Source organism: Motacilla alba, chromosome 10 (genome assembly GCF_015832195.1).
Source record: "Motacilla alba alba isolate MOTALB_02 chromosome 10, Motacilla_alba_V1.0_pri, whole genome shotgun sequence".
In the NCBI taxonomy this organism is placed as follows: domain Eukaryota; kingdom Metazoa; phylum Chordata; class Aves; order Passeriformes; family Motacillidae; genus Motacilla; species Motacilla alba.
The window spans coordinates 6,784,120-6,808,494 of record NC_052025.1 but is presented as its reverse complement, the minus strand read 5'-3'; the positions used below and the strand labels follow the sequence as shown (position 1 = coordinate 6,808,494).

The 24,375-nt window shown below is 37.3% G+C and overlaps 1 protein-coding gene across 1 annotated transcript in view; it reads right to left on the bottom strand.

Annotated features, from left to right (window-relative positions):
- Positions 1-24,375, bottom strand: part of ADAM10 (ADAM metallopeptidase domain 10) — a 42,105-nt gene that overhangs the window by 12,986 nt on the left and 4,744 nt on the right. The window contains exons 2-5 of the mRNA XM_038147189.1: positions 20,445-20,595; positions 9,459-9,577; positions 8,204-8,362; positions 1,098-1,201 (exon numbers count right to left, since the gene is read on the bottom strand). Coding sequence (XP_038003117.1) covers positions 1,098-1,201; positions 8,204-8,362; positions 9,459-9,577; positions 20,445-20,595 — 533 coding nt within the window. The remainder of the gene's footprint in view (positions 1-1,097; positions 1,202-8,203; positions 8,363-9,458; positions 9,578-20,444; positions 20,596-24,375) is intronic.

Sequence of the window (24,375 nt, the reverse complement as noted above, 5' to 3'; positions counted from 1 at the left end):
TATTTGGACAATTAACCCCAACATGTAAATGGACCACAGCTTATAAATGTGTGAAAACTCGTGACTCAGAGTCCATCTTGGGTAGAACCACAGCCGAGTTCTTGTACTACCCAAGGTGTATCCTTTAAAGGCCTTTTAACAAATCCCTACTTAATTCCCTGAACACTGTCTGGCCTCTGTTCCAGGCAGCCTCTCAAGGCACCAGTAGCACACTGGCCTTACAGCACCCACTGGCTGATGGCTCTCTCTCTCCATGAAGTTTTACAAGCACATTTCTGGGAAAGCATGTTATTGTTACCAATGCTGAAAAGCACATTGATGTTGACAATTTCTGGAGTCGCAAGATAAATAAATGAAGTTGCTGATGCTATTTAACAAGCCATATTGCATCGTTTTCCGGGTATATATTTAGCTGACACCACAAAATTATGCCAAGACTTGGAACAGCTCAGAACACAACTAAGTCTAAAAGAAACTCAGAAACTTGCTGTTGGAAAAAAAGTATTTTGTGACATGCAGTGCAAGCCTGAGTGCAAACCCACTGTGGGACTCCACCCAGGTACACAGGTTCCTGCCACACGACACTTACCTCTCACAGCAGCCAATCTGTAACGTGCCGTAACCCCCACAGGGGTGTTAGGAAGACCCTCCCACCAATATCACTTAATTTTCCACTGAAAGCACTCAGATATCCCAAGTGTGTTATATTAACAAAACTTGAAATCTAGAAGTTATTACTCTTTAGAAGCAAGGTATTATTTGGAGATCAAGGGATCTTGAAACGCTTCCTTCTCAATTGCAATAAAGTATATTCCTCATTTCAAGCTTGATTTCCACATCCATCTAGAATTCTAACTGCTGAAAAATTTGAGCTCACTTAGGATTCATTAGGGCTATAAGTAGCACATCTGGGCTACAGAAGCAGTGAGAAAAAGAATTTAGAAAAATTATGTTAAAAAGAAACCTCCAGCAATAATTTAACTATCTCACAATGTGGAGGGATGATAGCTCACCAAAAGTAAAAGAGACAACATACAAGAAATAGGAAGTTATCACACTAAGTACTAATCAACATAATCCATTAGCCTTTGTTGTACCTCTGTTGTTGGTTCTTCTATACCAGTCATCTGGTACTTCTGCATTCTTTCAAATACTGAATGATCTGCACAACCTCCTTGTGGTCCATATTTATGTGGATATTCTAAAAAGAGGAAGGCCAGGTTGAGTTTTCAAATTCCAAGTACAAGTCCAAAATATGGCTGCATCAGTGCAACTTACACAGTTGGTGTCCAATATTGTGCATGTGGTTTGAGGGAAGCATTAGAAGATGCAAGGTCTATGCAGCTTTTTTTCATTAAACATTTCTACTAAAACATTCTTAGTTTTACAAACAGAACAAAACTGACATTTGCTTCTTAACATTATTTTCTCAGGCAGCACAAGAAAATATGATGAGCAGTGCCTAACATAAGAACAAGAGCTTTTATTTACACATCTGTACCAACTTATTTCAGCTAAAAGCAGCCTTTAAAATATGACATCACAATGGTTATTATATATCACGTATACTAAAGACTGCTTGGGTAAGAGAAAGGGTTTTTTGTGCTATTTGGTAAACAAACTAGAAGACCTTGCCAACATTCTTACAGGATTTTATTATTTTATTCATCTTCCACTGATTTATTTTTTTGAAGTTTTCACATTATGCTACTTAACTACCAAGACATAGGAAGGGAAATGCTAATGGATAGAACCATGGTTTAGTTAGCCACTAGATGTTAGTTAAAAATGCTGGAGATCCAAACTAGTGAGAATATCCCACAATCACCTGTTTAACAAAGATAACTCTTGCAAGAGTTGCCAGTGCAGACCTCACTGCACAAGGGGATGTGTTTCAGACACGTGCTTAGCTTTTACTCGCAGTACCTACTGCAGATTTCTAACCTGTATTTGCAGAAGTTTCCTCTGGAGATGAGAAATACTGAATTCTTCTCCCTTTGATTTCTTGGCAGATTCAACCCCATCATAAATTGGTGCCCAAGTAAGAAATAATGGAATACAGATTTGAATACTTAACAAGTCAGTTTCTGTAGGGCAAACCACAGTTTTAGCACCATCTCAACAGAGTGCCACTTTTGTCAGAAATCTACAAACTTTACCAAGGTTTGTTGCAGTTTGGGATTTTTTGGTTGATTCATTGTCTTTTTATTTCTGTTTGGTGAGGGGGTGTTTATTTTTTAAAGAATGGAGATCCAAATTCACAGAGTAAATAGAACAGCTATGTAAGAGTGGAATTGTAAAGCCTAGGCACCAAGGACCTGATGCCCACATTCTATGCATTTCAGGTGATTTTGCCCTGGACTAGTTCTAGTCTGGGCTGTGGAGTCAAGGCTTGGCAGTAGCTGGAGCACAGCAGATGTGCCCCCTTGGAGTATGGATTCTGTATGGTTTTATCTGACAGCTGCCTTTATTTTTCTTTGACTCTTATGGCTGTTTCTTACAGCATGACTTTTTTGACTCTTTGACTCTTATGGCTATTTCTTACAGCATGTTTCTTACAGTATCATGAACTGCATGACACTGCTAAACTATCTCAATATACAGCTTACCTTGTAAGTTTATTTCATGACTTTCTACATATTGGTTTCTCTCATTTTAATTTCCACCACCACACAAATACCATTTTTGAACTGCTATCTCATCACATTCCTCCCAGCACAATTAGCCCTAGCACAATGCCAGAAGAATGGAGAGAAAAAGAGAAAAATATGCTCTTACTGCAAGCCACCTCACACAAGTTGTTCCAGCATGGTAGTGGAATGCTGATTTGGCTACAACCAATATTAAACAAAAAGCACCGCTCTGTTGGAGTCACCTTCTACTTTTTGAGGATCCTGTTTAATATCACTGGATTGGAGTTACGAGCAAAGGAGTGTAGATATGATCCTTCCCTTCTCCATCTCCACCAGCCTTTTTTCTTCCCAATATAGTATAAAAAATTCTACTGTATTTATTCTAATGTAAATTTTCATTACCTACAACCTGACTTCACAGCACCAACAGTTTATCTCTGCTGCAAGAGCAGATTACCCAGGGGCAGGAGCAATGGCCCGTCCTGTCTTTTCCCCACACACTGCCCCTGCAGAAAATCACTGTACCCTGAAAGAAACTCCTGCAGGAGCCCCACTCTGAAGCATTATGACAACTGACAGAACAGTACTGGAAAGAAATACTCTCAGTTTATTACACAAAATGATCTGTCTTTTCTTTCTATCTTGTTTCCCAAAGATGTTAGGAAATCCCTTAACTCATTTTTTTATACTGACTGCCTGCAATTCAAATACTTCTCACTTCAAAAGTAATAATCTAGTAAGAAACACTTTAAAGCCATGACAGTTAAAATTACAAAAAAATGAACACAAAACAGTCTGCAACAGCAATTGCCAAGATTTTGCATGTGCTGGAAAAGGCAAATCCCCCAGAGGCAGATTTGAAACTACCCTGCTAATCACAGAGACAGGTAATACAGGATAGTTCACTTTGGAACCATTTCTAACTTCCAGGGGAAGTTGCATATGAAGTTTTTATTTGCTAAATGCTGAACTGCCCCCAGACTGTGAAGGCACCATTCCCTCATCATCTTTTGAGACTTCCTACTTCCATCATCCCCTGTAGCAGTTCCAGGTTTAAATATCTGAAGCTAAGCAAGAACTGCATGGGGCCAGATGACTTGGCCAGTTCTGACCCACAAGACAGAAGTCTGGTCCCTGGTCTTGTGAAGCTTTTCAATGCTCTGAGATGTGCCAGCTTTCTGTGCAGCCTTCTGCCAGCTCTCTGGGATCAACAGCTTCTTAGCCTATCCCTACCACAACCCTGAGAAGCAAAAAGGAAAAAACCTGCTTTCACCATGAAATGATTGCTTACAGTGAATGCAGAGTTGAGAAAACAGAAGAGTGTTTTCCAACAGAGCTACTGTGGAAGAGGTTAATAACAGGTTCAATCTTCTAACTAGAAAAAACCATTAGGCAAAAAAAAAAAAAAAAAAAAAAAAAAATCCCCAACTTTTTCTTTTCCAGTACTGTCCACTTTCAGGTTTTGTACATCCTGGCAGAATGTTAAGAAATAATGAAGAGTATAAAAAAATAACAATTAATCTAAAACCACCTGCAAAATCTTGTCATTTCATACCTTCTGACTACAATGTCTTACTCTAACTAGATGGCAGATGATTTTTAATGATATATACTCGAGATGCTCAAAATAAAATTTTTTATCTTTCAAGAAGATGCACTACTACCTTTCACAAAGACATTCCTGAACATTTGGTTTTTCTTCTTCTAATTATCAGTTAATAGTATGATCTGTTAAGCATTTAGTTTAACCACTTAATTACTGAATTTAGGCATCTTGGGCAAGGATGACATCAAACTTCCATTACAAATGGAAGTTACAAAACTCAATTCTTTAACAGCCATAGAAATTTACCCAATACTAGAAAAAGCAATAATGGCAGAATAAAACTCAAATATAAGCAGATAAAAAAAAATTTAAAAATCCTTATTACAGATTTCATTTGCAGCACTCTGTGATGCTGTGCTCCCATGATAACTGTGATCACAATGTGATGAAAAAGAAACTAGGTTCTCAGTAATAACACAGTTCGCAATGGTTAGCCTATTCAGCAGATAGGGCTTTGCAAAATTACAAACCAGTTCACTTTCTGTTCTTAGTCATATACCCCTTCCAAGATCATAAAGACAATTAAGTGACCATGTTAATTTTCTGGAAGGTCTGAACAGGATTTTCCTGTATACTGTGATCTGAAGAAATACTGATTTTGTATTTTACAGTATGAACTCAGGGATACACTTGAACCAAGTATGATTTAAATAAAGTCAATATATCCTCATCCTTAAAGAAATGTTTCCTAAATATCTCAATGTAAACAGCAATTTGCATCTTTCTAACCATAAATTATAAAACAGTTTGATCAAGACTGTTTTAGAAACTAAAATCATTCAACTTGTGTTTCAAGGCATGAATAGTAGGCTGCCTTCCACTGGTCACCAGATCCACTGTAACAGACAAAAGCTGCCTTATAAAGTTGACAATATAATCCCCATTTACAAAACAACTTTTGTTTAACTACTGAAAAAGAACTCATTGAGATGCTAATCATATGTTGCATTGTGGTTTCTGAAAAGCACTAAAAAGCATATTGTTTCAAAAGGCTGAAACATGGGTGACCAAAAAAATACTCAAATTAAAGCAAAGATGACTTTTTCCCTCAGTCTCTCCCGAGTCAGAAATGTGATCATTTTTGTTGCTTTTGTCCTACATAAGGATAGTAGTGGTTTGACTCTGTTTCACGAGAGCTAGCTTTGGATTAGAGCAGTAACAACAAATCTACTACAAAGCTTAGCTTTTCTGAGTTGTTGGGGTTTTTTGGAGCTGCAGTTCAATGCAAAAATAGGTCTCATGAAAGACAAAAATAATTTAGCTTCAAAAGCACTCTTCAGAAAGAGACAGAAGCAGTTGTATACTCCAGATATTTCAGACAACAGAAATCCGGGAGGCATCTATGATCCTAATGACTGAAGTGATACTATACAATCGGAACACAGACACATCAGACTGCACTGGCAGCAAGCAAGAGGAGTGATGTGTTTTTAAATAGTGCTGCTTAGACTTTGCTCCAGGATGGGCTATTTTCAACCCTGCTGAGCAAGCAGCAATGTTCACTCACTTGGCGACTTGCAAGCCATACTGTACTGCTGCTTTAATGCGCCTCGCCAGAATAGATTCAGAGCATCCCCTCCGACAATTTGATTTGGTTTCTAACTGATGGGTTTGATGCACTAGAGTCGAGGAAAAATGATGTAAACCATACCCATACCTGAGTAATTAAAAACACCCCAACGTACCCTGCTCCCATTCACTTTTTAAGACATTAGTAAGAACCAATTTCAACATTACTTTTTTCGGTTCCCAAAACAATCCATTTACTCTTCCAACAGAGATCGCTCCAACAAAACAGCAATAGCAACTTTCATAAAAGCAATTTATCTGCTTCTTTAAGGCACAGTTCTATTTCTGTCAGTATTCAATAACAGTGAAGAGTATTTTTAGTCACTCACTATTTACAGCAGAAGGAACTGGGACATGAGACAATCTTCTTGCTTGTCTCAACCTTTGAAAACTGGGCACATCACTGCCTTATGTCGCTTACTTTCCTCCTCACCCTCTTTTCAACAACAGAGTTAGTTAATAAAACGCTTTAGGAAGCTGACAGTGACTTATTTACACAAAGTCCTACATAAGTGGAAGTCCAACATTCCCACTATCAAGCAGTTCATGAGACCTGTAGGATGCAACACAAAACTTGAAAGTCTGTGTGAATTATTCACAGAAATGTTATGAAAGATGTATCTTATAGTTCCAAGCCAGACTTTTGTAACTTTTTTATTACTTTTCCCTCACTACTTTCCTGCTACAGCAGCAAAGCCAGTAATACTCTAACTGCAGCTAACAGGGAAAATTGCCTTCTCCCCTTTGAACTGACTTCCCCCCCACTGAACTGACCAGCAATGCTCTGTAGAGATAAAAATGTAGCTCATGCTGCAGCTTCTAGCTGAGAATCAAAAATATGGAATGTTATTCCATAAAATTATTCTTAAGTATGAGTCTTGTAAGCACCAGGAAAATATACACTTAGTCAGAAAACAAATACTGTTCACAAATCCAGTAAATGCTTTCGTTCACAAGCTCTTTAAAATTATGGAAATTCTATTTGCTTTTGGGTTAGTAATCATATTTACAGAATGAGATAACAGGAACAACAAACATATTTGCCTGCTCACAGCAATTTTAATATACTCAGAGACAGCACACATACTGCCACTGAAATCAAAATACAAAAAAACCACCCAAATTTGCTAAGTTTTTAGTGGAGGAAGATCACTTCTCTTCACTGCATTCACACAAGAGAAGTAATCAAGGAGAGCAATATGCAATAACCCTGTTTTTTTTTCATTGGCTTACAGCACTGAGAAAATTATAATATACAAAGTCAGATCACAATCAGAAATTTTCCTCATCTAACTTCCTATTCTTTGACACTTCTTTTCACAATGCAGTCTCATTATGACATACTTTGAAAATGGTTTATACATGTATCATTATCAGAGTGGTTCAAGCAATTTCTAGTGATCTAATCCAAGCCTCCTCATCCAATTCCAAATGAGATTTCAAACTCAAGTCTTCTAGGGTTTGCACAGTGACCTGATGGAACATGTTTTTAAATGAAGTTATGGTTTAAATTGATTTTTAAGCAAGACTGACATCTTGAAGTTAGCTGGAAAGACACTTTGTTCGCTTCAATAACCAAAAGTTAAGTCTTAAACTGACTCTGCTAACATTTACCTTTGATACCTCCTTGATCCTTGAAGGATTCAAACTTGGAATCACAACTTCACTGCAGTACTTTTGAGGTGCAATATAATTTAAGCATCAAACAAAACTGATTTGTATTACATCTAAAGACTGATCATACATAAATAGGCAGGTAAAGTGCAGGAGAACTGTGGTGCATCAGTTCTGAAGGCATAGAAGTATTTCATGGTACTTTTTCATCCTTCTGAGCATTTGAAACAAGCCAGATTTCTGGGGCTGTACTTGTCAAATTTAAGTACTATTCTCTGTACCCTTCCATCAGCTATTGTGTAAAATGGAACATACTGGGTGCCACCACCTCTTCTGAAGAGCTCTCTGAATGCACATGTGAGAAACACATGCAGGGGAAGCTTTTATTTCACACAAATGTCACCCTCATGAGATATACGTCATCATTGAGTGACTTGAACTTTAATTATCTTTTTTTTTCCAGATCACATGGAAGAGCAATCAGTATAGATCACTTTAGGAATGTATTTTTCAAAGAAACATGTATCCATTGGGTAGGAAATGTACTGCGTGCACACTTAAGCCTGACTGCTAAGGATTTCTTAAAATGGCAGAATAAAGACTGACTTTGGTTTGCCATAAATCTCTCTCACACCTTAACTGTATATGAATCACTTGAGGACAGCATGGTTTACAGTGTCATACACAAGCCAAAGTCTCGTTTGATGCTTACAAATGGCATACAGGTTTTGACATTTCATAAAAAAATATTTCATCTGTAGCACAAAATGGAAGTACTCACTGATATCATCTTCATGATAAATGACAGAGTGGAATGGTAGGTTTCTGTCCTTTATGTATCTCTCTGCTGGCTCAATATAAAAGGTCCCACTGTGAGTTTGGATGAATCCTTCAAATTTTCCATCAATAACAGACCCATGAGTAAAACTTCCCTGCTCACCTGTTAAGGGACAAAGCATATTAGCTTTTTTATACCCTTCAAAAATCCTTTTTATGACTAAGATTTATCCATCACTAAGACAAACAGTTCCAGCAAAATGCCAGTCACTAAGTTCAGCAGCATCCCAATCAGGTGCATAAATGAAATGTTTAAGAACCTTATAATGAAGAATTCAACTCTGTATTTTAAAGCTAGTACATACACAGCATGCAATTCTACAGTCAAATCCTGTCCTTATACATCCCTTCATACAATTAGAAATAATAAATAATAAAATCAGAACATAAACAGAACTTGGAAAGCTTTCAAAGAAGGACTTCCCTATATTCAAGACATCCATTTTTCTCTTCAAGCATAATCCTCTTTATACTGTAGCTAGGTTTAAATCTGCACAGAGTGAATTTGTATTTGAAACAGTTACAATCAGGGAAAGTACAACTGTCAAAGTTTAATCACTGACTGCTACAACATGCAGCATCCCCACAGCCCTTCCCATAAAAAGGATGAAAGATGATTGTGCTAAAAGAATATTTATATACTTCTCCATTGAGGAAAATTCAGAATCACACTATCAAAAAGTCTTCCGACCTACTCAAAATAACTGGTAAATTGGTCTGCCTAGATGCATATGAAGCCCTATGTTTATTAATTTTCAAAGTTGAAAATGCTCACTTCAAGACTGCAGAAAATGGCTTAGAGAGACCTTCAGGAAAACCATACAAACAGTACAAAGAGGGGCAGAGTAAATCTTAATCCATTTCTTCTTTCCATCTGCTTTTAATTCTGTAATTCTTCTTCATTTTTAGTCAATTTCATCTTTTGTATTTACTAAAATCAGATATATTACCCTTAATGATGGTAACTCTATATTCCTTTTACTCCTTTAAACTAAAAACAGCACTTGATTTCTTTTTTCTTCCATGTATACAACTTTTCTCTTTTTTTTTAAATGCATCAGACTTCTGTGAAGAGGATGTTTATAAACAGATTTGAAATTCAAGTCTAGTAATACTGATACGAATTCTCTCCACATACTATTAGAAAATTCCTGTTTAAAATTGCTGCACTTTCATCCATTTTCAAGTGTTATACTTACCATAAATGTGTCCAGTGTAAATATGGGAGGTATCATAATCAATTACTTGGTTTGATATTTCTACTTTAAAGTCATCACTAAAAAGAGATGTATCTCTCTTCATTCGAAGGTTGAATTGTCTAAAATGAATAAAACAAGACAGTAAATTGGCTTTGAGCTTCAGCTTCAAGAGCATGAAATAAACTACTTCAAAACAACATTTTTGTGCAAACAATCTGCAGACCTTGTAAAATTTATCTGTAGAAAATGTTTTTCCTGTACAAGAACTAGATCAGAGCCTAGAAGGATTTTTAAAGCAAGATTCCTTAGATGCTTTTGATATAAGTAGCTAAATTTGCAAGATTTAAGCCAGAAAACACATTAGACTTAAACACATAATTCTAAAGTGCTGACTTGGACTATACACTTGTTCCCAGTCCTTCAGAAGACACTCGAGTAGTTTAGGAAAAATGCAACTATTTTACTTTACAGCACTGTCAAGCAGAACAGATAAGAACAGCTTTCACTTATTTTACTTTTATTGATGACACTTAAGATTTAAGTAACAAATGAAATATAGGTGAGTTAATCAATGTTTCAACTGAAACTCAAAAAATAAGATGGGCAACACCTAATAAATATACTCAAACTGGTTACATGAACAACTATGGAAACAGCTCTATTCATTAAATGATTGGGTTGCAACCCTACAATCTTTAATGCAAATCCCACTGCCAATCTTTATATGAATCAGCTTGTTTGTATGACAGCATGAGTTTCATTCAAGCAAGCAACATAACTGAAGTGTTTTAAAATACCTGACATTATATGAATTCATACCTGTGACAACCATTAGCTTGTTTCAGAATTTCATTTGGTATTCTCTTAAATTTTGTATAAACATTTGGCAAATACAGATCACGAAGTTGTTGAAACTACAACCATTCCAATTTTAGTCTTGATTTTCTTCCTATGTTTTTCCTTCTCCGCACAATGATGAAATTGAAGGAATATTATAGTTATGTCACCAATTTGTTACACACAAAGTAACTCTGGTAAGTTCAAGCACTTCTGGATTTGAGTCTTCACCTAAAAACCGTGACCAGCAGAGCTGACCTTCACAGTGAAAGTTAGTATCCAAGTATGCAACCAACAAAATAACCCAGGCAATTAAGAGCCATAGTGTAACATTGATTAAATCTAGTTACTTTTTACTAATGAGCTGAAGCATACACAAAGTATATCTTCAGTTTCCACCTGCACATTAAATATGACACCATGGTTATAAGTATTTTGAAACATTAAGTTGCAAACTTCAAGATCAAAAAAAAGTCTTGCCTACTCTTAAAACCTGGGAAGGGTTCTAGTGACTCATGTTGATTACTCTGTCATGCAAACAGCATTTCACAATCAAACTATATTTATTATTACTGCAACAGTGTTAATAAAGCTTCAAAGCAAGTACTCTCCTCTGGCAACGCGTCACAGTATCTACTACGAGGTTATGAAACTCTGAGATGTGGCTGGGAGATGGGGAAGGTTAAACTTCTGCAATTCCCTGAGACTCAGGCGTTGTGCCAAGCCCAGCAGTGCTCCTACCACAGCCCAGCAGAGATGTATTTTATGAGGAAGATCCTCCTGTTACAAAGGAAGAAACAGTCCACTGTGCACCTGGATACTGGCATCACTGAGACAAGAAAGAAGAATTACAGTGCTTCAAGTTCATCTTTTTACTACCTCTGCCACAACAGTCCTTTGGCAACCCAGAGGTTCATGAGGAAGAGAAAATAACACGAACAAGCAACACAGAAACACCTGGTAGGACTGAATGCCACAAGAGTACCCAACAAGTTTTTTGAGGGTGGGGTGGTGGGCAGTGTGGAGACTTGCAGCCACTTTATGTGGCTCTCCTGCTCAGTGGAGTGTAATGAAGCTGGGAATGGTTGGTCCTTCTGTGGGATACCCTTCTGTCAACATTATCTGTATGTCCTTCAAAACTGACTGTTAGAAGTTATATGTAGCAAATTAAAAGTTTCACCAGTTTAAAATTTAGGAAGCCTCTATTTAGTCTCCTTTAATTTTTATCCTCTCCTTGCTTTCCACATTGCTACATAATAAACACTAAAGATTCTAACCCGTGTTGCTGATTATCTGTCTTTTCATAAAATGAGCTCTATATGCAGGATTAGAGAACTATTACAAATACAAAAAAACCTCAGCTGTGCTTCACACTAGCAATTCTCTATTTGATTTCTTAACTTAGTTAAACTATTAGATAACCTGAACATCTCTCAGCTATTTTTAAACAGGTCTTTTCTTAGTCATTCAAATATGCTTGATGAGAACAGGATAATCTGTTTAAACTGTTCACCTTCTTAATAATGAAAAATTGACAAATATTCCTTTACTTCTCCCCCACCAAAGGAGGGGAGAGACAACTTGGAACTGTGGGGAGGAAAAGGGCTGGGGAGGGTGGAGGCAAGCATTTATTCATCTCTACTTCCAATAATTAACAACTTTAGCACGTCACCAAACTTCAAACATAAATTCTACCCTGGCTTAAACCCAGTAACTTCATGATTCTTCTGAGGACAGGAGACTCTGGGGAAGTTAAATGAATCTGTCTATACAATTACTGAATGTGGTTTCTAAATTAGCCACAATGGAAGAAACAAGAGACTTCAAATAAGCCTTTTGACAAATACAATTTCTACAGCATGCACCAAATTCTTAGTGCAAGCTAAGCTATTCCTTAGCCTAGAAACACACCAGGCAGAAGATTAACTAATTTCAGAAAAATAATGCCTCTTTTATTTACACACTTTCTACCTCACAGAAAACACTTCCCAGCAGCAGCAAGCTCTAGAGGAGAATTAAATCAATTAAGACCAAGTTTTGACCTTGTTTATTTGTTACTGCTTCTGTTTTCCGCAAATCTGAAAACTGATATGGTAAGAGAACACTACTTAGTTACTGTATGGCTGCCCACTTGGTTGTAGACTGAATTTTGGTAAAAACTTATACATCTATACACACATATAAAATTATATCATCTGCTTTGATAATAAACTACATGCTATATATCAATGGCAGTACCCAAAAGACTATCAAGAGGTAGATTTTGATTTCTCTTTAGCTTACCTCAGGGACACTATGTCCAATATGCAAGTAACACAGCAATTCAGTCATAATTAAAGAAAAAATTATAGTTGAGAGCATCACACTTAGCTAAGACCCAATACTTTCCCATGGGCTCAAGATATGTTATCCTAAGCTCTAATCACAGCAGGTACTTGAAAGAAAAAAAAAACAAAAAACAAACAAGCCATGTTTATATACTGCCAGCATTTGGTAAAGGGTATACAAAGGCTTACATGCAAGAGTTCATGCATAATCTATTATTCCATTTCTTTTTAATATGAGTTACCTTCTAAGATCAGTGATTTCACCACAATGCAATGTCCAGTATATTGGGAAAGTGGTACCAATTCTGCAGACTTGCACACAACTGGCAGAAAAAGCTGTTATCTGACAGACAAAAAGGTCACTTGGTGCTTTCCCTTTCCTGCCTTTCCTCAGTCAAACTGCTGTAACTGGTGACAGGCCCACAGAATCATTAAGTGACCAGAGGAGGTTGTTGAGAAAAGAGAAAGGGAAAAAAGGAGATGGAGGAGTTACTCCACAGCTGAAAGAAGTGGCTGGGGAAAGGAAACTGAAGGGGACTAGTTGGCAGCAGTATGTAACATGACTTCAGTACAAGGAGAGTCCATTTTTAGGTTCACAGTCTTTTCTTCCCAGTAGGAACCAGAAAAATCCTCGCAGCCATGGCTCCATCACCCTCCTCACAAGAAAATACTGTTCTGCTCGGGGCGCAAGTCTTTTATCCTTACTTTTCCTACCTAAGAACTCAAATACTCTCTTCTTGGAAAAATGGAAGGGGGGGAGCTATAAATGGACAGGGGTAATAACTTGAGCTCTTCTTTCTAACTGCTTATATGAGGCATCCCACAATCCACTCTGTTCCCACAAGACTGTCAGACTCATTCCAGCTCTGAACTATAGTAAATAGAAGGCAGCTTAACAACCTAATACTGGATTTATACTACTCACAATTCCACAGAGCCATCACACTTGAAGATTTTTTTTCATTGTTTTAACTTACAATTAAACCCACACAACATACTTCATCACTTAATTGATAATTCCCACAGTCCTGCTAGTTACACCAAAGAAAACTTATCTTTGAAGCAGCACATGATAGGGTCTCCAGGTTTATCACTCTTTCTTTGATCCACCTAGATGCACACAGAATCATCCCCTAGTAAGTATTTATGTAAATCCCAATCTCTACAGTATTTCAACACTCAGCCATCCCAGCTAGAATGCCTGCAACTTATTCCATTAACACCTCTAGGATGACACTTGTGGTTATTCAGATGTCTTTCCCGACCTTCAGAAGTCAGACTTGCTAAACTTGGTATTCTAGAACACTACAATGAGGATGCAGCCTTCATTCCAAAGCATTTGCCACTGATTACTCTTGATAGGCATAGCTGGAAACAGAAGCTAGCTCAGATAACAAACCATCCAAGCAGGATTACAAGAAGCTACATGTTGGCTAATTTACACTCTGAGAAAGTATCTCTGTCCTGAAGAGGACAGTGTACACATTCAAAAGGCAAAACAGCCTTTACACGAGGTTGACTTTTTTTCCTCCCCCTTTCAGTAAAACTTCTTTGGGAAATTCAGTACAGAGCTGACTTCCCAGTTTCCTGTTTAGTGAAAATAACTTTCCCATTTGTATTTACATGAAGTTGGCTATTTATATGCAATGCCATGTTCTAACAAAAACAAGATACCAAAAATCAGCAAACAGGTAAAGATGTACTAGAATACAAGCACAAGCAAAGTTACTACATGAAATCAAAATATGGTAGTAGTTAGGAAAGAAGCTTCCTTAGTTAAACAAGTAGAGACACAGAAGATAAATCCACTAGCTGATAATATGAGCACATAGCTTAGGTACACTCATTTAAATATACATTTTAAGAACATGACTTTCTCAGAGCATGGCTGTGTCTACTGAAGTTTGCTGGCCAGGGAGTAGAGCTGTAAACCATTCATACCAGTTTAAGCAGTACAGTGGAAATGTTGCACCTGGGCCGGGCTGTCCAACCAGCCCAACACCATTGCACCACGTGTCTCCCAGACAAACCCAAGTCAAACATCAAATGCCTTTTTTTCCTGAGGGCTACACATAATCCAGTTCACTGTATTTAAACTCATAAAATGCAAGACGTTTAACCCATAGATTCAGCCTCCAGAATTTTTTAACTTTGTTTCAGCTAAAAAATGTGTAAGAACTTAGGACCCTGCTTCCCAGTTCTCTGCAAGATAAAACTGCTTTACCTACAAGCACCAGCATAGGGTGGGTTTGGTTTTGGGGTTTTTTTGACAAAACAGGCGTAGGAAGTGACACCTGATTCACTGGTGCCTTGTCTGACAAGTTATCTGACAAGGTATCTAACTTAGAAGGTACAATAGATAGGTAATGATTGAAAAATTACCACAGAGCAGTGAATAATACTTAGAAGACTACAGTAAGAACTAGAGACATTTTTTTTTCCCTTTTCAAATTCAGGACAGCCTAAAATGAGTTGCAGTAAGTGAATCTTGTAAAAAATTCACTTAGTAAAATTCATGAAAATAATTATCCTAAGTCTCACAAAGCCAACCAGTAGGTTCTATTTGATGACTGCTGAACCAACCTATTTAAGAAGTTGAGCTGTTTAGGGGTGTGTTTAAGTGCACATGAAATTGAAAGAGACACAATATACATTTTCAGATTAGTCCAGTAATACTGAATCTGCTTTTTGTTCTGACAGGCTCATAGAACATAGAAGGCAGACCCATTTCATGAACTGAGCACTGTGCTGTATGGGCAATTTAAAAAGTACTTAAATTAAATGCCATAAAAAAGAACATCTAGTGTAATAAAACCCTTAAATTGACAATATAAAGTCCTCTTTAATGCAACAGTAACTAGCTCAGTAACTTCAGTCCATCTCAGCATGGCAGCATGCTCAGTACACCACTTCTAAAATTCAGCTTATCAAGTATTATTTCTCTGCAAGTATCCTCCTTTGTTTTCATAAACTACTCAAATATGGCCAACAATTATGTTGTTTAAACACATTTACCTGTCCTGAGTAATGAGGGCAATATGAAGGATAACAGGTTACTACAGAATCAAGAATTAAAAAAATACCCTCAGACTTAATTAAGAACTGAAATGTTGTGGTCTGCAGTCTTCCTATAAGGACCATGTCCAGACCATACTCTCCTACAAACATGTCCTACAGTATTTCTCAAAAAATAGAATTTTATGTAAAATCTACAGAAAAAAAAAATGTAGCTAAACTGTAAAACATCTTAGAGAAATTCTTGATGTATCCTTAATTTAATAATAAGCGGCTGTTATCATGTGTTCAAGTACCACTTGAAAATTCAACTGTTCACTCAAATTGTGTGGGCACCTCTCCCAAGCAAGAGTCATCAACTAATCTAGGAGTGTTGAAAGAGGGTGTGGATGGACAATTAACAGCACCAAGCAAAGAATTAGAAAGCATAAGTTATTAGTAATGTATTAAATAAAAAGCTGACTGAAAATAGAGAAACAATACACAGATATAATTTTTCCCTTCTGAATGCATTAGCATCTCAGGAATTCCCAGTTCTGTCACTAGGTAAGGAAGTACAGTTAGAATATCAGACATCACCCAAGTTTTTTAAGCTCTGTCCTCAAAATCACTATAAAGTAGTCAGCATATTTCTGACATTCTACAGTGGATAGGAATTCAGGTCAAGATATTCTATGATTAATATATTGCAAATATTTGTACTGAAAAAAGGAAGAAAACTTTCCAGTTTCTCTGCAGGGGAAAAGTTGTGTCCAGTAAGCAAACAAGTGCAAGTGCACATTTTGTAATCAGGTGCAAACTGTATAAAATCTAATGTCAGTTTGAGTAATGTCCCACTTCCTTTTTGAAGCTACTGACATTACCTTGACATGCAAAAGCAAGTTACTCTGTTTAAAACACTTCACTGTGTCTCAAGGCAGTGCCAAAGGCATTGTTCTTCTTTGAATCAATCCATGTATTTTGGGGAGTCTGTGCTATATTTTGCTTTTTGAGAGGAAGGGCTGTGAGGTGGGCTCAAAAACTATTTTATATTAACCAAGTTTCAGGTATTAATACTGTGCATTCATTAACTTTGTGTGAGCCTTCCCTGGACTCAAAGGGCACCTTAAATTAACTCGCCCTAGAACACTCAATATCAACTGGCAGGTGGAAGAGCTCTGATACACAACCAGGAGCGTTTCAAACCTTCATATTCCTTCCAAGTTGAAGCATTACAGAAATAAGCACATTTTATACCACTGGGGAAGCAATAATGCTGATTAATCTAATACACGGTTTATTATTAAAAAGAGTTAATAAGGATTTGTAGCTCAGTTTCAGCAATTTTAATTGTCTTACTAAGTATTTCAGCATTGAAGAGTGTAGCTGGTTCAGTCTAGGTCATTGCATTTACCATAAGAAGTTGTATTTTATATTACCAAACAACAAAGCTTTTGAAAAACTTTTGTTCTGAGCAGTACATTGTGTGGCATCTAACTTTCAGATGAAAGTTAAACAGAGGTTTCTCAGTGATGGCACATTATACATTCATTTGTAGAATTACTAAATCTGGTATGAAAAAAGGTAGCTTTGGGTTTAATTCCATCATTTCAGTATCTACTTCATTATTTAACTATTAGCCCATAGTTAAATGGTCCCTTTAATTTGGTATAAATATGTAATATTTAAATTGTGGTTTTATTTTTTCCTTTCTCAACAGAAGGGTACTATGAGATACAATTCTTAAATCTAAACAGCCCACTGAAAAGAACAGATGCTACTTACACAATCCTAGAATACTGGTAGCTGCCAGCTATTTTCTGGACAATGCAACTGTAAGTCTGATGAATGCTTATCTGGCATATGTCAGCACTGCCACTGAAAAGGCTGGTACTGCATCCTCCCTCTCACCGCTGCTGCTTAGTTCTGCACTCCTTCTCCTTAGAGCAAATTTGTCTCTACACTGAACAGAAGAACCAATTAACCTCAGTGAAAAATAAGCAGCCAAATCACTTTCCCATCTTGAGTGGCCACGTGAGCAGCAGGTGCTTCCTTTGGCACACACGAAAAGATGAAGTTTAGAAGTTCCAACTGGTCACAGAGATCCAGCCTGAGAATCACTGTGGCCCAGCTTCATTTGCTGCTGGCAGCAGAGAACACCAGTAAATATTAGGACAGCTTTTCCATTGTTTCCTGGCTACAAAACAGAGCCATTTAATCAGAATCCAAATCAAAATACAAGAGTGTCATTTCAGTCCTCATACGTAGAAGGTGTTTACTATATTTATTAAGTTAAGGGGATACAAGCTGGACAGCTGTGTGCCAATAAACCACTACACCTGGACAAACCCAAATGGACCATTTGGTAAAAGGCCATTAAAAAAGGTCAGGTGTAAGTTTTCAGAATCTCAACTCTCATGTTGACTGCATGCCTTTAAGTTTCACCATCTGTTTTTAAATGCCACAGCACTTTAGAAGTCCACAGCCCATATCTATATCATTCAAGTGTTCTGCAAAAGCTTTATTTCCTACCTTCACACAAAGTAACTCCAATGCTTGATAGAAAGGTTTTACTTTTGTCCTTCTCAGTGATGACATAAATCACTTAGTTATTCACAATGAACCAGCTGCCACTGCAAAAAGCCAATCCTATTTATACAGCTTCTCAAACTGCTACACACCTTCAAAGCAAATAAACAGACTCCACAAAGTAAAACCAATTCTTGATCCTTCCTAATTCATATTTAAAGCTAAATGAAAATATTTTGTAAGAGCACATCCAAATTGATAAACAGGAACTTTGGACTAAATTTACATCCTGTCAATTACCCTCTCCTTGGCAGGAAGTGTTAGATGTGCCACAGGAAACTACCCAACTCCTAGATTATGGAAAGGTTTGACCTTACAGTCAAGTTTCCAATCAGCCTCCTCAGTTAATGATGGATTTCTGCCTCAAACCAAAGGGATTTATGATCAATTCCACATATAAACACCAACATTTTTCTTCGTAAGTAATGGTAGGTGTTACTGAAATATTTATAAACCTGACTGACTAAAGTCTGGTCTTCCTCTGCAAAGTAAGAGAGGAAATGTTTTTTTAGACATTATCCTAGGTGCAACTATCATTTTTAAAGGATAAGGATTTTCAACCCACCCTCCCACCACAAAGAGAACTCAGAGACTAAGCTAGCAGCTCTATCTTACAGAAGATTATTATGGGATCTTCACCAATGACAAGATGTAGCTGCTCATGTGGCCTGAAATGTGGCCTGGTCCCAGCAAGAGTGGCCTCATCCTTCTTCTATCACTCCTTCAAGTCACACTGGGGTTTTTTTTCCCAAATAATTTTTAGACAGATTAGTTCCCAGATGCTATTCCTTGCATGGCTTTAACACTAGCAGTGTTAGCACAAGGATGATGCTGGGAATGTGGTTAGGCCTGCTTCTCTCTGCAGCAGTGCACACTTCAGTGAGTTTAAATTATCTACCAGCCTGCAGCTTAGAAGTGGCAGCATTAGGCTCAAACTGAACTTCACTGCCTTGCAACCTTGCTGGAGATTTAAAAGTAGCAAGGTTTACACTGTGGGGAGCCTCTGGAGCATTCTACTCTGCAGTCTTGTTTATTAGAACAATTTAAAAGGGAAAACTAGAGACTGCCAGTGAAGTTACAGCAGAGACAGCAGCACTATGACTCTTCTTTAAAGAATAAAATTCCTTGGACTAAAAATCGCACTTGAAAACACAGTTTTAAGGATAGGGCTTCAATATCAGGATTTGGGCTGTAGTTCCACAGCATTTAGAAATACAACCCTAATGCTGACCTTCCAAGAGCACACACTGAAATTCAGTCATTACATCAGAAACCTCCAGGAACAACACCCTGAAAAAATGACAACCTGGCACAAAACCAAAGCACTTACTCAAAAAATATTCCAAACAGATACAGGAGGTTTACATTTTCTCTGTTAAACTTCTTTTGTTTCTACATATGGCTAACAATTATTTATCAATTTCTAAATACTTAAATTGTAACTGAAATAATAAGAAAAATAAGAGCATTACACATTCCTGAAATATTAAGAGAGTGGTGCTGCAAAGGAGGGAGTCACAGAAACTAAGATACAGACACAAATATTTTAACTTTCTTCCTGTTTCTCCTGGGTTATACAAAAAGCAGGCAATTCCAAATTGCAATGACATCTTCCTAAGTGAAAACCTACAAATTATACTTCAGTTGGTCACACTGAATATCTAACTTTAGTACTGGATCTCACACGTTAAATACAAGGCAAAGCACGTCTTGTAACAGTAATCATCTTTCCCATCCATGTCAAATGATTTCTAAATTTCATACTAGTACAAAAAAATCAGGTAACACCAGTACACACAAAACAGAACATTTTTGGCCTATTTTGTAGCTTCAAATGCAATTTGAAATGTTACTTTTTCTGAATTAAATTTCCTCAGGCAGTTTGGCACAATTCTTGAAAAAAAAAAAACTATTAAGAAAAAACCAATTATATATGCAACACAAAACAGCATTATAAACTCAGAATCAACTACCATTCTGTTCTGAGTATGATTCCATCATTTAAGCTTCAAAGTGTATTAATAGTTACCATCAGATGTTTGAAGAAGTGCTTGCAAATAACAATTTCATACCTAAACTGGACATGAGAGAAAATACTTCACAGAAACTGCAAACAGTGCAATGTGGTGTATTCTAGCTAATGTTATTTTGGTGGTTGTATTTCATCCTTTCCATTTCACTACAATTAAGACACATGAATAAAATATTTAAAGCAAACACCTTTTAAAATATCACTAACCTTCCATGAGCATGGAAATCTAGGCGCAAGAACTGCTCTTCATGTGACACTGCTCTTTTGGCACGCTGGTGTTTTTGGTGTAACAGATCCACGTCGTAGGACAGTCCTTCATAGTGCCTAATGTACTTATTTAGAGGATTTCCATACTGGCCTGAAAAACAGAGACAAGCAAGGTCATAAACATACTACCAGGCATGTCAGACCTGTGGTGCAAAGCAGTTGGTAACAAGGACCCGAATTCCACATTATATCCATTTTAACTTGTTTTTCTCCTTTGTACACATGAGATTCATTCTACTCTAATCCCACAGTCAGAACACAAAATCTGCAGCTACAAGTGCTTCAGATGGGCCTTGGAAAGCACCTTCTACTTGAATTTGAATCAAAACAAGTATAGTTCATTTACTCCAAAACTACCCCACAATGCAAACTACATCACTGTCAACAGGAATGCTTGAGAGATGTTTTAGAAAAGCACTCGTGATTCAAAATAAGAAGTGCAACAGCTGAATATGTCTCTTCAGGTTCCCTGAAATTGTGCTTCCAACTTCACTCTGCAGTCATGACACCACATTATCTGCTCAGAATGTTTGTAGTCTACATGTGAAATATCCAGGGAAATTAAGAGCAAATCATGATACCTAACAACACATTTTGTATCACATGGAATGTTCTACCACATGGAAAAGTTTTATTAAAATGAATCTCCAGAGATGTAGATTCAGTTCAGTCTATTTTGTACAATTCCTTTTAGGGTAATATTTATGACTTATGTTAAAATGAGTTCATGGCAGAAAATGGCAAAGATTTTTACCCTCCTATCCTGATGGAGGAAGAGACACTAATCACTAAAAGAACCCCAAAATACAACTTGTGGAGAAAACCAGAACTCTGAATTATGCAAGAAAAAAACAATACTATCTCCTAACCAATTTAACTTCAAATCAACTTAAATGTTAGTTCTCAGACACTACATGTGGTATTTTTCTTCAGACATCTAAAAAGATGACCAAGTAAATTATAATACTTTCAAATGCATTGCTTATATTTAGCAGCCATGTGCACAAGATGATATTGCTGTATCTGTTTAAAATTCAATTAATGCCATACTGCAGAGAAATCCCATTCAAATTTACTCACAGTACTGTAGGCTTCTACAAATGTTGACTCTTCATTGTTAAGTGCAAATACAGTCCAATAACAAAACTTCATTCTAATTTCCTCTCACTCTTAGTCTCAAAGTACATATCCATTCTCACTCAGCTTTAAGGAAAAGTGTCTTTTTTAAGGAAAGCATCTCGGGTGTCTTAAAATGTTAAAAATGTGTGGTTCAAGAAAGTCTACATTAATTCGAATCCCAGTAAGACACAGGACCATTACAAAGTTTCAGTAACTAGCAGGAGTTTTGAGGATGCAGAATGTTGTCTGTGTCTGTTGTTTCACCCACCACTTCCAACACAATCCCTCCAAAACGACCCATAACACCTCCTATAGAACTTCTATACACCAAACCAAATGAGCCTGAGATCACGCGCAATATACTCCTGCCTGACTACATGCTTTCTAATTCCAGGTGTATGACCCAGAAGTGTCAACATTTAAGAAGAAAAGCTTCAAAATAAATTGATATAGGCCAAAACTTAAAAGTTTTAATTGTTAAATGAACCTGACTCTAGAATATTATATTAAAAACTCGCTTTAAGAACTTGATCAAAACTAGAGAGTAAGTACACTGCAGAACGTGTAAACTTCTGTGCTTCAGAATCATCTTTAAATTTTCTGTGGTAGGAAGCTTGTAATAATGCACTGCTTAAATTGTTACAGACCATTTTTCTTCTTAGTATTGCAAGATACGCTTTGAACAGAAAAAAAAATTTGAAGTGTGACAACTTACTGAAGACCCAATAACACTTGGCACTCGATCCAGGTCTCATGACCACGGGAAAAGATGAGAGAAGCATTTAACCGAGTCACAAAGAATACTTTTTAAGTGCTAACTACCGGGACAAGACAGCAAAAGACTACTGACATTACAAGTTTTATAACTGTTCTCTCTGCTAAGGAAAAGCAGAGGGTTTTAAGCAAAGATTATTTCTTCTTAACACCAACAAAAAGCAATTAATACACTTGGTATGATCACACAGGGAAACAACACTTTCTTTTCTCTTTCTCCAAAACTTAAAGAACTCCTTATGTTTTAAGTACTCTCATGGCAAACAACACAAACACTCCTGCTGCCCTCTTCTTGCTTAAGCAGAGCAGCTGCACACCACCTAGAGCATTATGGCTTCTCCAAAAAGGGACTTAATGCTTCAAAATGAACAGTTTCACTTCCAGAAGCCTCTGTAACATCAACATTGCTACAGCAATCAAAGTCTGCAACTGATCACACTCTCCTTGCAATCAAACCAGCTACCTATCAAAAGGGATTATCTTCTTTACAAAGGTAGCTTAATAAGTAGCTCAACCTTAGCAATGCAAGAATCTGTAGAGGATTCTGAGGCAAAAGTTCATTAAACTGAGGTACATGAGGCAGGTAGAACTGCTGGCTCCAGTTTCTGTAATTAGAAGGCTGCATCAAAAAGGAAGAAGTCTTTCACAGAATCTGGAAGTGGCACACCTCAAGAAATTATTATGATAGCACATACCAGATCCCAACCTCTGTTACAAACTACTGCCGTTATTTTCCGTAAATTAAAAACTAGGGGTTTGGGTTTTTTAACAAAGATTGCATGACAAAGATCTTCTAAATTAAGGATACAGTCAGGAAGCCTGCAGTAAGAAACACTGAACCATGAACACCTAAATGTAGTTTATGGGAACTGCTCTACAAATTCCATGCGTCATGTTGCCATCAACAAAACAAAACAGCGTGATGCCTTCCAGGCAATCTGGTGGAATAAAACAACATTACTCCACCTAAACACTAACCTAGGAGACAGAAACCCTTTAGGATACAGACATCAGAGACTGACAAGGGGATGGCTTTTGAACTTGACAGTATAGTCTTCCAAAGACTTGCTAAACTAGATGTGGCATTTCCTGTGACAAATTCCCTGCAGGAAGGTAGCTTTGCTCTCACGAGCTTAGAACCAAACACCGGGAAGGACTTAAAACAGAATCCAGCAGAGTATTTAGGCAAATGTCTCAGTGTGCCAGTCCCTGTGAAAGATGTTTTGTGTGTGAGGATATCAAACTCTTCAGGATCCCTAGAGAGCTGTGAAGCATCCACAGTTGTTGTTGTTGTGAACAAACAACTCCCACTGGACAGGTATTGAGTCTGAGGCATGTACTCTCACCTTCTAGCCAGCCATATGCAAAGGCTAAATTGGATCATCCATGAGATTTTAGCTGTAAGCTTCCTGGCACAAGGTGAGCAAACACATGTAAGAGTTGTCTGGTGGTATGTGCTAAATGATTCCCTGGTCAGTTATTTCCCCAGAGAAAACCATGAAGAGCTTCTCCTCCCAGACAAACCCTTCCCAGTCTGCAGGAGAGAAGCAGCAGCTGCAGCAGACTTGAGCAAGGGAACACTTCAGCCACCTGGGTATACACAAGTCCACAGGATCAGATGGGATGCATCCAGGAGTGCTGAGGGGGCTGGCTGACACCACTTCAAGGCTTCCGTCACCTTTCTAAAAAGTTACTGTAACAGAGGGGAGCTCCTGACAAATGTCATCCCCATCTTCAAGGAGGAGGGCCTGGAGAATGACAGGCTGGCCAGACTAATCTCAGTGTCTGTGAAGATTCTGGAGGACATTTTTATGGAAGCTAACTCCATGCACAAAAAAAAAAAAAGACTAGTAATAAACAGTACTGAAAGTTTACCCATGTAAATATAAATATCTATTAATTTTATACACATCATTATAAAACAGAATAACATTTAACTTGCCATAAGAGGATAAATCAAGCATGCACTGTTCTAAAA